This window comes from Tamandua tetradactyla, chromosome 3, assembly GCF_023851605.1.
Source record: "Tamandua tetradactyla isolate mTamTet1 chromosome 3, mTamTet1.pri, whole genome shotgun sequence".
In the NCBI taxonomy this organism is placed as follows: domain Eukaryota; kingdom Metazoa; phylum Chordata; class Mammalia; order Pilosa; family Myrmecophagidae; genus Tamandua; species Tamandua tetradactyla.
This window is the reverse complement of record NC_135329.1, coordinates 142,364,366-142,380,984: the sequence shown is the minus strand read 5'-3', so window position 1 is coordinate 142,380,984 and position 16,619 is coordinate 142,364,366. Positions and strand designations below refer to the sequence as shown.

At 34.6% G+C, this 16,619-nt stretch overlaps 1 protein-coding gene and 1 non-coding gene across 4 annotated transcripts in view; both read right to left on the bottom strand.

The window, feature by feature from the left end:
• Nucleotides 1-16,619, bottom strand: part of ERICH2 (glutamate rich 2) — a 50,491-nt gene that overhangs the window by 26,069 nt on the left and 7,803 nt on the right. For 2 of the 3 annotated variants that reach the window (XR_013172043.1, XM_077151950.1), the window contains exon 6: nucleotides 13,118-13,302. Coding sequence is in view for 2 of the 3 variants with exons in the window: in XM_077151950.1 (XP_077008065.1) it covers nucleotides 13,118-13,302 (185 nt within the window). In the remaining variant the exon portion in view is untranslated. Of the gene's footprint in view, nucleotides 1-13,117; nucleotides 13,303-16,462; nucleotides 16,588-16,619 lie in introns of those variants that run through there. The other variant, XM_077151951.1, reaches the window with a different exon arrangement.
• On the bottom strand, nucleotides 12,958-13,029 carry TRNAE-UUC (transfer RNA glutamic acid (anticodon UUC)). The gene has a single exon. It is a non-coding gene; the product is annotated as a tRNA-Glu (tRNA).

Sequence of the window (16,619 nt, the reverse complement as noted above, 5' to 3'; positions counted from 1 at the left end):
GGGTAATTGGAGCTGAAGGGATACAGACTGTGCAACAGGACTAGATACAAAAACTCAAAAATGGACAGCACAATAATACCTAATTGTAAAGTAATCATGTTAAAACACTGAATGAAGCTGCTTCCGAGCTATAGGTTTTTGTTTTGTTTTGTTTTTACTATTATTACTTTTATTTTTTTCTCTATATTAACATTCTATATCTTTTTCGGTTGTGTTGCTAGTTCTTCTAAACCGATGCAAATGTACTAAGAAACGATGAACATGCATCTATGTGATGATGTTAAGAATTACTGATTGCATATGTAGAATGGTATGATTTCTAAATGTTGGGTTAATTTCTTTTTTTCCGTTAATTAAAAAAAAAAAAAAAGTAAAAGGATGGAGAAAGGTATACCATGCTAACACAATTCAGAAGAAAGCTGGAATAGCTATAATTTCAGATAAAAAAGAATTTAGAACAAGGAGAATTATCAGAGGTAGGGGATACTGTAGAATGATAAAAGTTAAATTATTTAAGAAGATAATTTGTAATGTGCATAGGCTTATAAACAGAGTATCAAATTATGTGAGGCAAAAGCTAACAGAAGGTCAGACTTCTGGGAAGATGGCAGAGCAGGGTGGAGTGAGTTCTGGGGAGAAAATGGTGAGGACTGCAGGTCCTAGGGTGCGAGTAAACAAGAAGGGTCTTTAGGCAGTTTTGGGGAGGAGAGCATCAACAGGATCGGATGGGGAGAGTGAGTAGGTTGGGTGACCAGCATCCCCACTGGGCAGGCTGCAGTGCACAGGGGAGGTGCAAAAGGAAGGAGCTGACAGTCCTTGGCTCCAACCTGCACAGCTGCCAGCTGGGGAAACCTCCCCACATGCTCATAGTGGACAGCACCTGCAGGGAGACTGGTGGTAGGTCCACTATGGAGCTGGGCCTCAGGGCTGGGGGGAGTCATCACCTGGCTGGTGTGGGAATAGCCAGCCCACAGGTGAGGTGTCTGGCAAACCTGCCAGTACTGCAAATCAGCTGATTCCTGAGACTCTGGTTGGCTCCCCAGTCACCCTAACAGAGACCGGCCAATGGACCAACATGGGTGGGAGAAGTGCCCCTGCTGAGCTCGCCATTGGGGGGTTTGCTTCCACCAGGTGGAGTGGGGTTGAGGGAGGAAGGGACTCAGGTTCACCATCTGCTGGTCAGATGCAGTAAGTGCAGGTCAGCTGCACCAGATGTGGAGGGTGTAGCCTGAGGGAGGAGGAGACTTGCGGTTGATACCTGCTGGGGAGAAGGGTTAAGTGCAGGCAAGCTAACTTTCTATCTGTCTCAGTCTTTATTTTTATTTATTTATTTCTTAATATTGTTTTTTCTTTTCCCCCTTTTAAAAATATATTCTTTGTATACATTTTTTTTGCATGCTGCATGGTGGGTCACATTTCCTTATTTTTCCATGTGAGTATCCTGTTATTGTAGCACCACTTGTTGAATTTTGGCTTGCTTATTTTGTTTTTGGGGGGAGAAAGGCCTGGGCTGGGAATCGAACCTGGGTCTCCTGCATGGAGGTGAGCATTCTACCACTGAACTACCTTTGCACTCCCTCTATACATTTTTATAAGTAGTATAATTAATTGTTCTTTTCATTTTTAAAAAAATTTTATAGATATTTTATATTATATTTTTATTCTTTATTTTCTATTTTTATTTAACATATTTTTAATTATTCATTTACTTTTATTATTACTATTATTATTTTTCTCTTAAATTTTCTCTCCCTTTGGTGGGCATGAGCTTCACTTCACTCCCATTATATCCTGGGGTTTTTCCATTTGAATCTGGGGCCTACTACTGTTGGAGTATTTTTTGAGGTGTATTTTTTGTTACTGGTCTTGTTTCTGTGTTTCATATTTTTATTATATTGCTATTTTATTTTATTATTATTATGTCTTCTTTCTTTTTTTTTTCCTTTAATTTTGTGCATAGGCTGGGAGTTGAGTCTGGGTCTCCCACATGGTGGGTAGCCATTCTGCCACTGGAGTACCCATGTACACTGGCCTAGCTTCTATTAGACCCTTAAGTTGAACTGTATCTCCTACATGAGATCTGGACCTTGACTTGGTGGAGAATCATGGACAGTGTAAAAGGAAACATACAGCAAAAATCAAGTAAATACAAAACTTTAGAAGAATGAAGGAAACCAACTTGCAAAATAACCGTATCAAGATACTCAAATGCCCCAAACACAACAAGAAATCACAAAGCACACAAAGATCCAAACAGAAGTGGCCCAGCCAAATGACCAAATCAAAATTCCAAACAAGACATAGACTATGGAACAACCACTCAAGGATATTTATAAAGAAATAATGGATATCAGGAAGACACTAGAAGAGCATAAAGAAGAATTTGAGGGGTTATATAGAAAAATGGCATATCTCACAGAAATGAAAGATACAGTAGACCAAATTAAAAATACATTGTGCAGCAAGTTTCATAAGCAATTTAAAATTAGGTCAACAAGGAAAAGATCTACAAATTCAGATAGCAAAGTTCTTAAATTCTAAATATTAAGTGTTTAATATGTACCATTTGATCAGCTTCAAAACTGTGAATGTTCTCAAAATATCAAGCAGAAAGTTAACACAAATATCTGAATGATAGATTCAAAGAAGCAGAAGAAAGAGTAAGTGAGCTAGAAGATAGAACAATGAAACTATGGCACAGAAAAGAACAAATGGCAAGAAAGAGAGAAAGAATGCATCCAGATATTAGGGAAATGATGGACAGCAAGAGGCACACAAATATAAGAATCAATGGTATTCCAGAAGGAGAAGAGAAGAGTAAAGGGTAGGGAAAGTTAGTTGAATATATAATCAGAGAAAACTTTCCAACCCTTATAAAATACACGAATATGCAAGTCAAAGAGACTCAGTGAACTCCAAATAGAGTAAATTCGAACAGCCCTACTCCAAGACATATACTAATCTGTCTGTCAGGTGTTGAAGAGAAACAGAAAGTCCTGAAAGCAGCATGAGTAAAGCAATCCACTACATACAAAGGAAAACACATAAGACTGACTTCAGATTACTTAACAGGTACCATGGAAGCAAGAAGGCAGTGGTATGATATATTTAAGATCCTGAACAAGGAAGGCTTTCAACCAAGAATCCTTTATCCAACCACGTTATCCTTCAAAATTAAGGGAGAGATTAAAATCTTCAAAGACAAAGAAAGGTTGAGAGAAATAGTTAACAAGAGACCAGCATACAAGAAGAACTAAAGGGAGCCCTGTTAGCTAATAAAAAAGACAGGAAAGGGAGGTCTGGAGAAGAGCACAGAATTAAAGAATATGAGTAATGGTAATTTAAAGGAAATAAGAGAGAGAATGAAAATAACATATAGATTTGACAAATAAAAATCAAAAGACAAATGGTAGAGTCAAGAATCGCTTTTACAATAATTACTTTGAACATTAATGGTCTAAACTCACCACTTAAAAGATACAGACTGGCAGAATGGATCAAAAAACATAATCCATCTATATGCTGTTTATAAGAGACACATTTTAGACTCAAGGACACAGATTGAAAGTGAAAGGACAGAAAAAGATTGTCTTTGCAAGCTGTAAGCAAAAGAAAGCAGGAGTAGCTATACTAATATCAGACAAAATAGACTTTAAATGTAAAGATGTCATAAGAGACAAACAAAGACACTACTTATTAATAAAAAGGAAATAACAACATAAACATGTATGCTCCCAACCAAGGAGCTCCAAAGTACATGAGGCACATATTGGAAAAACTGAAGGGAGCGATCAACAGTAATAGTGGCAGACTTCAATACATCGCTCTCTGCTATAGATAGACCTACACAGGGGATTAACAAGGAAAGAGAGAACACAAACAATGGGATAAGTGAATTAGATCTAATAGATATATATCGATCATTACACCCCCAAACACCAGGATACATATTCTCCTCTAGTGTACACGGAATGTTCTCTAGGATAGATTATATGCTGGAACACAAACTAAGTCTTTATACAAACTTAATAAAATTATCCAAAGCACTTTCTCTGATCATAATGCAATAAAGCTGGAAATCAATAATCACCAAAGAATCATAGCTTTCATAAATATATGGAGATTAAACAACATACTCTTAAATAATTAGTGGATCAAGGAAGAAATTGTTAGGGAAGTTGGTAAATATCTGGAGATGAATGACAATGAGAATACAATATATCAAAATTTATGGGATGTGGCAAAGGCAGTGCTGAGAGGGAAGTTTATTGCCCTAAACGCCTATATTAAAAACAAGAACGAGCAAAACTTGAAGATTTAACTGATAACCTGGAGAGTTTAAAGAAAGAACAGCAAACTAGCCCAAAGCAAATAAAAGAAGAGAAATAAAAAAGACTAAAGCAGAAATAAACTGCAGAACAATAAAACAATAGAAAGAATCAACAAAACTAAAAATTGGTTCTTTAAGAAAATCAATAAAATTGATGGTCCCCTAGCTAGACTAAGGAAGAAAAAATAGAGAGGACACAAATAAAATCAGAAATGAGAGGGGAGTTGTTAACACAGATCATGAAGAAATTTAAAAAATCATAAGAGAATATTATGAACAACTATATGTCAACAAACTAGACAACTTAGACGAAATGGACAAATTCCTAGAAACACATGAATTACCTATATTGACTCAAGAAGAAATAGAAGATCTTAACAAACCAATTATAAATAAAGAGATCCAATCCAATCAGTTATCAAAAATCTTCCCCCATAAAAAAAGCCCAGGATCAGATGGCTTCACAGGAAAGCCATCCTAAGCACACAGTTTTGATAGTTAATCAAGTGGTATTTAATATAGTGCTTAATATTTAGAATCTAAGAAAATCTGATACTGTATCTATAGATTTTTTTCCTTCCCTGCTTTAATTTTAAATTGGTTTATGAAATATATTACACAAACAGGCTTTATAATGATTACTTAGAAATTTTATTTAAAAATGCCAATGGATAAGCCAACAAAGATATGCATTTTAGGTGGTTAAGATTTTCATATGTTAACTGTAAAAATATTTGCATCTTCATATTTTCCTGAAATCAGGAAAATGTTTGGTAACATAGGTCATTACTATAGCAATGTAGATATTTGTAATAACTTTCTACTTGAGACTTTGAGAACATTCACAGTTTTGAAGCTGATCAAATGGTACATATTAAACACTGTTAATATTTAGAATTTAAGAACTTTGCTATCTGAATTTGTAGATCTTTTCCTTGTTGACTTAATTTTAAATTGGTTATAAAAGTTGCCGTACAAACACTGGTTTTACAACGATTATATGGATACTTTATTTAAATATGCCTGTGGTTAAGCTAACTTAAGATATCCATTTTGGTAGTTCTAAGTACATTGTTTGCTTTCTTAAATAAAAATATTAAAAAAATTGAAGTGATGTAATTCATGTAAAATGTGTGGTACCCGGAGATAATGAATACTGGATAACTAAAGGTTTGTCACCACCACTACCACCACCACTACCAACAAAAAGCTAACAGAACTTCAAGGAAAAATAGACAAATCCACGATTAGAGTTGCAAAGTTTCACACCTTGCTATCAGTAATTGACAGATTGACTAGGCAGAATATCAGCGAGAATATAGTGAACTGAAGAGCACCATTAAAAACGGGATCAATTGACATTTATAGGATATTTCATTCAATTTCAGAAAAAATACACATTTTTCTCAAGCTCCCATGTAGCATTCATCAACACAGACCACCTTCTGGGCCGTAAAACATACCACAAAAATGTTAAAAGAACAGAAATCATTCAGAGTATGCTTATGGCCAACAATAGAACTGAACTAGAAATCAGTAACAGAAAGATAGCTGGAAAGTTTCAAAATATTTGAAGATTACAACATACTTCTAAATAACACATGGATAAAGGAATATGTTTCAAGAAAAATTTTAAAATATTTTGAACTGAATAGAAAGGACATTAAAACATGAGAATTCATGTGTGCAGTGAAAGCAGTGCTTAAAGTAAAATTTATAGCATTGAAGGTATATAGAAGAAAAGAAGAAAGATCTAAAATCATACAAGCTTCCATCTTAGGAAACTGGAGAAAGAGCATATAAACCTAATGAGAGGAGCAGAAAGGAAATAATAAAAATTAGAGGTGAAATTGAAAACAGGAAAATAAAGAAAACTCAATGAAATGCAAAAGCGATTCTTTGAAAATATTAATGAAATGGTTAAACTTCTAGCAAGGCTAACTAATAAAAAAAGAGTGAAGACACAAGTTAATAATATCAGAAATGAAAGGGTGGCCATCACTACTAATCCTATGGAATAGACATTAAAAGGTAATAAAGACATATTATGAATAACTTTATGCATACTAATTTGATAACTTAGATGAAATGGATAGATACCCTGAAAGACACAATTTATCAAAACTCACACAAGGAGAAACCTGATAGGTTATCTGTCTAGAAATAGATAGGTTATCTAATAGATAACCTATAGGCTAACTTATAGGTCTATATCTATTAAAGAAGTAAATCAATAATTAATAACCTTCCAAAACAGAAAGTACTGGATTTATTTCTTTACTTCTTTAGTATTGTGTTGGCTATTTTAGATCTTTTGCCTTTCCATATAATTTTTTTAATCAATTTGTTGATATCTACAAAATGATTGGCTGGGATTTTCAACGATGCTTTCACTGGTGAATTCTACCAAACATTTCAGGAATAAGTGATACAAATTCTCTACAATGTCTTTCAAAAAGTAGAAGCAGAGGGAACACTTCCTAATTCATTCTACAAGGCCACTATTTCCTAATACCAAAACCAGATAGAGATATTACAACATAGATTCATTTTTGCATAGATGCAAAAATTCTCAACAAAATATTAGCAAACAAGTCCAACAACATATAAAAAGAATTATACAACATGACTAAGTGGAATTTATTCCAGGTATGCAAGGCTGGTTCAACATTTGAAAATCTATTAATCTAATTTATCACATCAACAGGCCAAGGAACAATAATCACATGGTTATATCAATCAATGCTGAGAAGCATTTGACAAAAAATCTAACACCAACGCATGATAAAAATCCCCAGCAAACTAGAAAGATAGGGGAACTTCAACTTGATAAAGAACACCTATAAAAAGTCTACAGCTGCCATCATACCTCATGGTGAGAAACCAGATATTTTCCCCTAAAGCTCAGGAACAGGAAAAGGACATTGCCTCTCACCATTTTTATTCAACAACATACTGGAAGTTCTAGCTAATGCAATAAAAAAAGAAAAGGAAATAAAAGGCATAAGATTGGTGTTCTGGTATGAAAGGATGTATGACCCCTGGAAAAGCCATGTTTTAATCAAAATCCCATTTTATAAAGGCAGAATAATCCCTATTCAATACTGTATGTTTGAAACTGTAATCAGATCATCTCCCTGGAGATGTGATTTAATCAAGAGTGGTTGTTAAACTGGATTAGGTGATGACATGTCTCCACACATTTGGGTGGGTCTTGTTAAGTTTCTGGAGTCCTATAAAAGAGGAAACATTTTGGAGAAAGGAGATTTGGAGAGAGCAGAGAATGCTGCAGCACCACGAAGCAGAGAGTCCACAAGCCAGCGTCCTTTGGAGATGAAGAAGGAAAATGCCTCCCGGGGAGTTTCATGAAACCAGAAGCCAGGAGAGTAAGATAGCAGATAACGCCATGTTCACCATGTGCCCTTCCAGCTTAGAGAGAAGCCTGACTGTGTTCACCACGTGTATTCTCACTTGAGAGAGAAACCCTGAACTTCATTGGCATTCTTGAACCAAGGTGTCTTTCCCTGGATGCCTCAGATTGGACATTTCTATAGACTCGTTTAATTGAGACATTTTCTCAGCCTTAGAACTGTAAACTAGCAACTTACTAAATTCCCCTTTTAAAAGTCATTCCGTTTCTGGTATATTGCTTTCTGGCAGCTGGCAAACTAGAACAATTGGGAAGGAAGAAATAAAACTCTTTGTAGATATGATTTTCTATGTAGAAAATTCCAAAGAATTGACAAACTCCTAGAACCAATTGATTGTAGCAAGATTATAGGATACAACATTAATATATAGAAGTAGATTGCTCTTCTATGTGCAGCAATGAACAACTAAAATTTGAAATAAAACACAACACCATTTATGTTAGCACTGAAAAAATGAAGTACTTAGGAATAAATCTAACAAATAGGTACTAGATCTATATGAGGAAAACTAATAAAATGCTGATGAAAGAAATCAAAGAAGATCTAAATAAATTGAAAGAAGTTCTATGTTCATGTAAAGGAAGATTCAATATTATTAAGATGTTAGTTCTTCCCTGCATGGTCTATAGATTTAATGCAATCCCAATCAAAATCCCATCAAATTATTTTGTAGATATCAACAAACTAATTCAAAAGTTTATATGGAAAGGCAAAAGATCCAAAGTAGCCAATAAAACACTAAAGAAATACGAAGTTAGAAAACTGACATTACCAGACTTCAAGCCTTACTATAAAGCTGTAATAATCCAGACAATGAGGTATTTTTAAAAGAGTACACAAATAGATTAATGGAACAGAATAGACAGCCCAGAACTAGAACACACAAATATAGTTATCTGATTTTTGATAATAGAGAAAGGATAGTTTTTTCAATAAATGGTGCTAGAACAACTGGGTTTCTATATACAAAATAATGAATTTAGACACAAACCATATACTTTTCACAAAAATTAACTCAAAATGGATCATAACCCTAAATGTAAAATGCAAAGCTAAACAATTTTTAAAACATAAGATAAATTCTAGGTAACTTTGGATTTGGCAATGAGTTTTTAGATAAAATACTAAAAAGCATGATCTGGATGGAAATAATTGATGTTATACATTAAAATAAAAAAATTCATTAAAAGAAAAAACTGCTCTACAAGATACACCATTAAGAGAATGAAAAGACAGAGCCACAGATTGGGAGAAAATATTTCCAAAACACATCTGATAAAGGACTTGCATCCAAGATATACAAAGAACTCTTAAAACTCAACAATAAGAGAGTTAAAAACCCAAATAAAGAATGGGCAAATGATACAAACACCTCACCAAAGAAGATACATAAACAGCAAATAAATATATGAAAAGATGTTTCTTGGGAAATGAATCCTGTCCCACACAAAAGACAAGTTCATTAAAGCCCTAACTCTCAGTCTTTTGGGTGGGGACCCATTTGTAAATAGGACCTTTAAAGATGTTACTGTTAAGGTGTAGACTAATTTGTGAATAAGATCTTTGAAGATCCAATTTAGATAAGGCCAAATTGAATTAGGGTGGGCCTTAATCCATATGACTAGAGTCCTTATCATAGGAAATTAGGACACAAATAGTCATGGATTATTCTAATTCATAATTCTACAATTAATAGAAACCAGAAGTAGGAAAAGCCAGAGAGACAGATAGCCATGAACAGAGGATTGCTAAACAAAACACTACAAATTTTGGAGAAAGCATGGTGTCACCATGCCTTGGCTTTAGGTTTTTAGTCTCCAAAACTATGAGCTAATAAACTCCTGTTTAAGCCAACCAGTGTGGGTATTTGTCAAAGCAGCCCTGGAAAAGACAATGCTCAACACGATTTTTCAATTAGGGGATGGAAAATTAAAATAAAAATGAAATACCTCTGCAATCTGATCACTTCATATTTACCCTATTAGTGAAGAGATGATGTCTCACCCTAAATGGCAAAAGATGGTTGAAAAAACAATGTCCAACACTAGAAAGATGAGATGGGTGACAGTTTATTAGCTACATATACTCATGGCCTGGGAAGGGGGACACTGCATGCATGCAGGGCCACACAAGCATTGCACTTGGGAGCTGAGTGAACCATTAGGAACTATGAGAGGTAGGCTTTGTAATGACAAGAGGGTAGGGTGCTCCTTGGTTCCTATGACTGGCTTGTTTGAATAATTCCGTGGGCTGGTAGGAAGGTTAAACCATTACATTGAGGGCTAGGTGGAGTAGAGCTGCATAAAGAACTAAACTTTCCTACTGGGTGGGGATCTGGAGAAAGCAGGAAAATTCATGGCTAGGCATAAGTCTCAAAGATGTCAAACAGTACTCTAATATTGCATCTTGATTTCAGATCTTACAATACAATATACATCAACTAGAATGGTTAAAATTCAAAACACAGATAATACCAAATGCTGACTAAGATACACAGCAATAGGAACTCTTATTCATTGCTGGTGGGAATGCAAAATACTAGAGCCAGTTAGGAAGATATATTGGCAGTTTATTACAAAGGTAAACATAGTTTTACCATACAATCATGCTTAGATCTTTATCCAAATGAACTGAAAATTATGTCCACACAAAAATATGCCCCTAAATGTTTATAGAAGCCTTATTCATAACTGCAAAAACCCAGAAGCAATCAAGATGTCCTTCAAAAGGTGAATGGATAGGCTGTGGTAGATCAATAAAATAGAATATCATTCAGCAATAAAAAGAAATGAGCTAACAAACCACAAAAAGACACAGAGGAATCTTAAATACATTTTGCCTGGTAAAAGAAGTCAGTCTGAAAAGGCTACATGCTGTATAATTTCAACTATATGACATTCTGGAAAAGATCAAACTATAGAGAAAATAAAAAGATCAGTGATTTTCTCACAGTTGAGGGTAAGAAGGGGAGGAGGCAGGAATAGAGAGAACATGGGATTTTTAGGGCAGTGAAACTGTTCTGTACAATACTGTAATGGTGGACACATGACATTATACATTTTTCAAAACCTATAGCAGTAGCTATACAACACAAAAAATGAGCCCGAATATAAATTATGAACTTTAGTTAATAATAATGCATCAATACTGGTTCATCAATTGTAATAAGTATACCACACTAATGCAAGATATCAGTAATAAAGGAAACTATGAGCAGGGGAGAGAGGGGTTATATGGGAACTCGTACTTTCTGCAAACCTAAAACTGCTTTAAAAATAATCTATCAACAAAAATAAATAAATAAAGTAGATAAAATACTGGTGACCTCTGTGACAATATTAGGTAGTCTAATATGCATATAATTGGGGCTCAGGAGGGCAGGGAGAAAGGAGGTTAGAAAAATATATTTGGAGAATTAATGGCTGAACATTTTCCTAATGTGGTGAAAACTAAAAAGTCATAGATCCAAGAATCTCAGTGAACAGAAGAAACATAAAGGAAAAACCACACCAAAGGGCATCATAGTCAAATAGTTAAAAATAACAATCTAGATAAAAATTATTAAAAAGAGAAAGACATAAACAGATGACTAAAGATAAGAGTTACAGCAGACATCTCTTCTGAAACTATGCAAACTAGTAGACAATAGAAAACTTTAAGTACTAATTATTCTGTCAACCTAAAATTCTCTACCCAGCTAACATTTCTTTTAAAAACGAAGGAAAAATTAAGAATTTTTCAAACCAAAGCTGAGAGAATTCATCACTAACAGATCATTACAAGAAATATTAAAGGAAGCTTTTCATGCAAAAGGAAAATTATATATTGGACCTATATAAAGGATTCTAGGTTACTACAAATGGTATACATGTGGGTAAATAAAAATACTTTTTTTTCCAATTTTTAAAAATCTCATTTACAAGATATTGACCATTTAAAACAAGAACAATACTGAGTATCATGAGGAATATTACATATGAACAAGTAAAATATATGACAGCAATAATATGAAGGATGAAAAGGGAGAAGTGAAAGTGTACTGTTTTAAGGTTCTTACAAAATACATGAAGTCATATAATAGTAGCTATGGTACCACAGTACTATGTGATACCATCTCAGATACTATCACAGTATTATGTGATACCATAACATGAGATACAACTGTTTGTTCTTCATAGAATTATCAGTAAATGCATATGTACAAATTTTGAGTATGATATCTCAGGCTTGAATTACTCTGCACATCCTGCTTTCAATGCCAAGAATAACCTCTCCACTTATTCCTACACTTCCCTCTTCAAGTTTCCATGGTTCTACCCATATCTCTTTCTGTAAAATTCCTTTGTTTATGCCCCATTCCTTCTGCTTCTTTTCCTAATTAGTCACTGTTTTAGTTTCCTAGGCTCTCAAGCAAATATCATTGGGTTAAACAATGGGAATTTGTTTGTTTATGGTTTTGAAGCTAAAAGAAAGTCCAAATCAAGGTGACATCAAAACAGTGCTTTCTTCCTCAAGACCGGCATTCTGAGCTGGCTGCCAGCAATCCTTGGCTTCTCTGTTCCATGGCAAGGCATATAGTACCCTCTTCTGGTCTCTTTGTTCTCTTCTGGGTTCTGCTGATGTTCAGTCTCTTACTTCCTATGGCTTTTTTCTGAATTTTACACTGCTTATAAAGGACTCCAGTCATAGGATTAAGACTTATCCTGATTGAGTGAGCCCATACTACAACTGAAGTAATCTCATCATTACAATGGGTTCACACCCACAGGAACGGATTAAATTTAAGAAGAGGGTTTTCTGGATACATACATCCACAACAGTTCCTTAATCCTCCCTGTTCCCAGAGAACTTTGTAAATGACTTTATGCACACATATTTAATTATATTGTAATGATTTATATATGTGCCTGTTAATTTCCAAGGGCAAGGACATATCTTTCTTATTTTTCTCTATATCCTCAGCAACTAGCATGGTGCCCAGTGTATAGAAGGCATTCAGTAAAGGTCCGTTTTAAATATTTGTGTACCAAATCTTCTTTTACTTCTGTCTCTGCCTTACCAGAATACTGTGTAATCTTCAGAATCTTCTTTCAGAATCTTCTTTCACCTCTAAATTGGCAAAAGTAGTAGGAGAGGTGAGTAGCTGAGGAATTTGTATGCTTGTAAGGGTCTTTTTACTATTTTTTTGGGGGGGGGTGCATGGTCTGGGAATCAAACCCAGGTCTCCCGCATGAAAGGCGGGCATTCTGACCACTGAACTACCTATGCACTCTCTTTTTACTATTTTTTAATCCTCAATATTATATATTTCAATATTTTTAGGTTTTTTAAATGATAATGCACAAATACAACTTACTTCTGCCATTAACTCTAATGGGGCACGAGTATGCTCATAAGAATTACTGTTTTCATCATCTTCATCATTGGTATCCTCTTCACCATCATCATCTATTGATTCAGACAACTTATCACCAGTATCTGGGAAGCAATCATCATTATTTTTCTCCTGCTTTTCAATGACTGCTTCTTTGCCCACTTCACCTAAAACATAATGAATATAATTTAATCAATAAACATAAAAAAGTACAGAAATGAAAACAGTTATTCCTCAGGTAAGATGTAACAAATGTACATGTTTACCATATAGCTTTATGTTCTGGTTTTTTAAAAAAAATTTATTTATTAATTTAAAAAATTAACAAACCAAATAAAACATTAACATATATAATCAGTAATTCACAATATCATCACTTAGTTGCATATTCATCATTTCTTAGAACTTTGCATCAATTCAGAAAAAGAAATAAAAAGACAATAGAAAAAGAAATAAAATGAACACAGAAAAGAAAAAAAAAAGATTATATCTACCACACCCCTTACCCCTCACTTTCATTGATTACTAGCATTTCAAACTAAACTTATTTTAGCATTTGTTCCCTCTATTATTTATTTTTATTCCATATGTTCTACTCGTTTGTTGACAAGGTAGATAAAAGGAGCATCAGACACAAGGTTTTCATCTGGTTTTTTTTTTTCATGACTAAAGAGCACTGCAGTAAAGTTACCTGATTTTCATTTTCAAGAAAGGTAATAAAAGGGTGGGCCACAGTGGCTCAGCAGGTAAGAATGCTTGCCTGCCAAGCCCGAGGACCCGGGTTCGATTCCCAGTGCCTGCCCATGTAAAAAAAAAAAAAAGGTAATAAAGATGCCAAATAAAAGAGGAAGAGAATCCAAACCAATAACAGTGGGCTAATGTTAGTTAATGTTAGTGTTATTTGTTTAGTATTTGAAATAGTAATAAATAGCAAGTAGTTTCATTTGGAAAGAATATAATTTTAACAGAAAGAAATGAATGCTAATCTGCTTCTAGAAATATATTTTATAAATTATAAATACTAAATAAAGAGCTTGGAGAGTAAGGTTATAGAGGTTGAGAAATAAATATTACTTCTTATACAGATTATGTCAATCCTTGAATACTTGAAAACAAAGTTCTTTCTACACACACACACACACACAGAAGAGATAAATATCAAGTTTTCTGGGTATAACCAGAAGTACTTAGCATTTTTAATGTCTTTTAAAATATGACACAGTATTTATGATCAAACATAGATGAAATACTACTGACTACTCATTCAGTACCTGGCACTATGCTGAGTCCCACAAACTCAAAAATGAACAGACAGCCCCTGACCGAAGGATAATCACTCACATTCTAAGTGGGGATTCAGAAATATAACGGATAATTACAAAACAGCACAAAAGCATGGTGATAGAAAATAATTTCAAAATATCCTCTGATCTCATGCCATTTCATATAAAGATCCTAGACCAAGAGACCAATATAAACAAGAAACAATATCCTTGAAGAAATTGCTCTTGGTCACTGCAGGCTTACACCTAGGAAATTTAGTTTAGGACTGCATGTAGGAATGAGGTAAAAGATATGAAGGCAGGGCAAGAAATGATACGTTTCTTTTTTTTTTTTTTACATGGGCAGGCACCGGGAATCGATCCCGGGTTTTTGGCATGGCAGGCCAGAACTCTGCCTGCTGAGCCACCATGGCCTGCCCAGTGATACGCTTCTTAACATTTTTGTTTGATTTTTTTCAGAATGATTTGTATATCCTCTAAGAAAAAGCACTTTATTGCAGTCTATGTATATTTTATGAAAATGTGAAGAGGTTTTTTTTTTTTTTAATGGAGTAATATGGTTGGGTGATAAATCTCTAGGGTCAGTACAGAAATTAATGCATTTTGTATTATAGAAAGATGTGTATATATTTCAGCAGAAATAAACTACATAGAAAAAAAAAATAAAAGCATGGTGACAGAGATGTGCACTAGGTAAAGGGGAGAACAAAGAAGGCCCCATCCTAGCCTGGGAAGTGGCCAGGAACTGCTCTGAGTAGATCAAAGTTTTTTCAAGGAGAGAGGGCAGCAGGAGCCAATGAGAAACAAGAAGGTATGTGGAGCCACTGGCACTTGGTTTTTGCTTAGGGTCAAGGTTGAGGCTGAAATGGTGGCAGATGGCTAGGGGCTTAAGTGGGGACTAGCTGGATAATGGAACATTTTGGGCCAAGAGCCACGAAGTTAGGACTTAATCCTAAGAATGACTGGGATACCAATGAAAGATTTTAAGTAGGGAAACAAACATGGTCAAATCTGCATTCATTTCTGAAAGAACACTTGGATAATAGAGTGGAAAAACATAGGTGAGTGCAAGGCACTCAAACTCAGAAGTCTCTGCAAAAAGCCCAGGTGAGAGATGATTAATGTGGTAGGTAATAAGATAGTAAGTAGTATTAGGGACAGAGGGGAATAGATGGAATAGAGATTTTTAAGAAGTAAAATCTCCATAGCACAATCTATTGCAACATTCAAAACTTCAATAATTTTAATACTATCTACATCTGTTTTGCCAAATCTAAGTATCACCCACACAGTTTACTTAATATTTTTCTTTGAATCCACTTACTTTTTAACAAAAATTTTGCCAGATCCTAAATATTATCATCCATAAAACTGATGGATATATTAATTATAAGAATCATAATAACAAACTTATTATATGTCATCACTCTTTGCTTATATTAATTCATTTAACTCAACACTGCAATGAGGTAGATAATATTTTTATTATTCCCAGTTATAGGTGAGGATACTGAGGAACAAAGAGTTTGAATAACCTGCCCAACTTCACATAGCTAATAAGTGATAGATCTGGGAATCAGTTTGATTCCTTATTCTTAACTATGTCCTACATATTTTTTCTTACCTACATTAATATATAGTACTAATAAAGTACAGTTTACCATGTATTCCTTAAAATCATCTCCTTGGGAAACACTGATCTGTTGGATGAGTTCGCTTACTCCTGTGGCTTTCTGGAGATCTTTCAGAATTCCAAACTAAACTTGTACTATATCCACCCCTTTCTTGCAAGATTTTGAGTGCCTGGGATGTCTTGGGAAATGCCCTTGTTTGTGGGAGTGTGACTATGAGCTACTTTAAATAATGTAGTAGCACTTGTCTTAGTAGAAAATGAGGAAATTGAGGAGAGTTAGAGAGAAAATTAGTTAAGAAAACATAAACCAAAAAAATTAGTAAAATTCCTGACTCTAAAACAAAAAGTACCACCCCTGACAAGGGATAGGTACTTCAGGTGAAGGATGGCTGGACTACTCAGGCCATCTACCTGCTTTTGCTTCATTTATAGACTCCATTGGCTCACATTCACCCCGATCTTCCAACAGGTACCCAGTCGGTTTACTGACTCACCTTACTGATGTCATCAGGGGAAGGTCATAATAGAGAACGAGGAGTCGATGCAATGCCGAGAGAACTGCTCATTC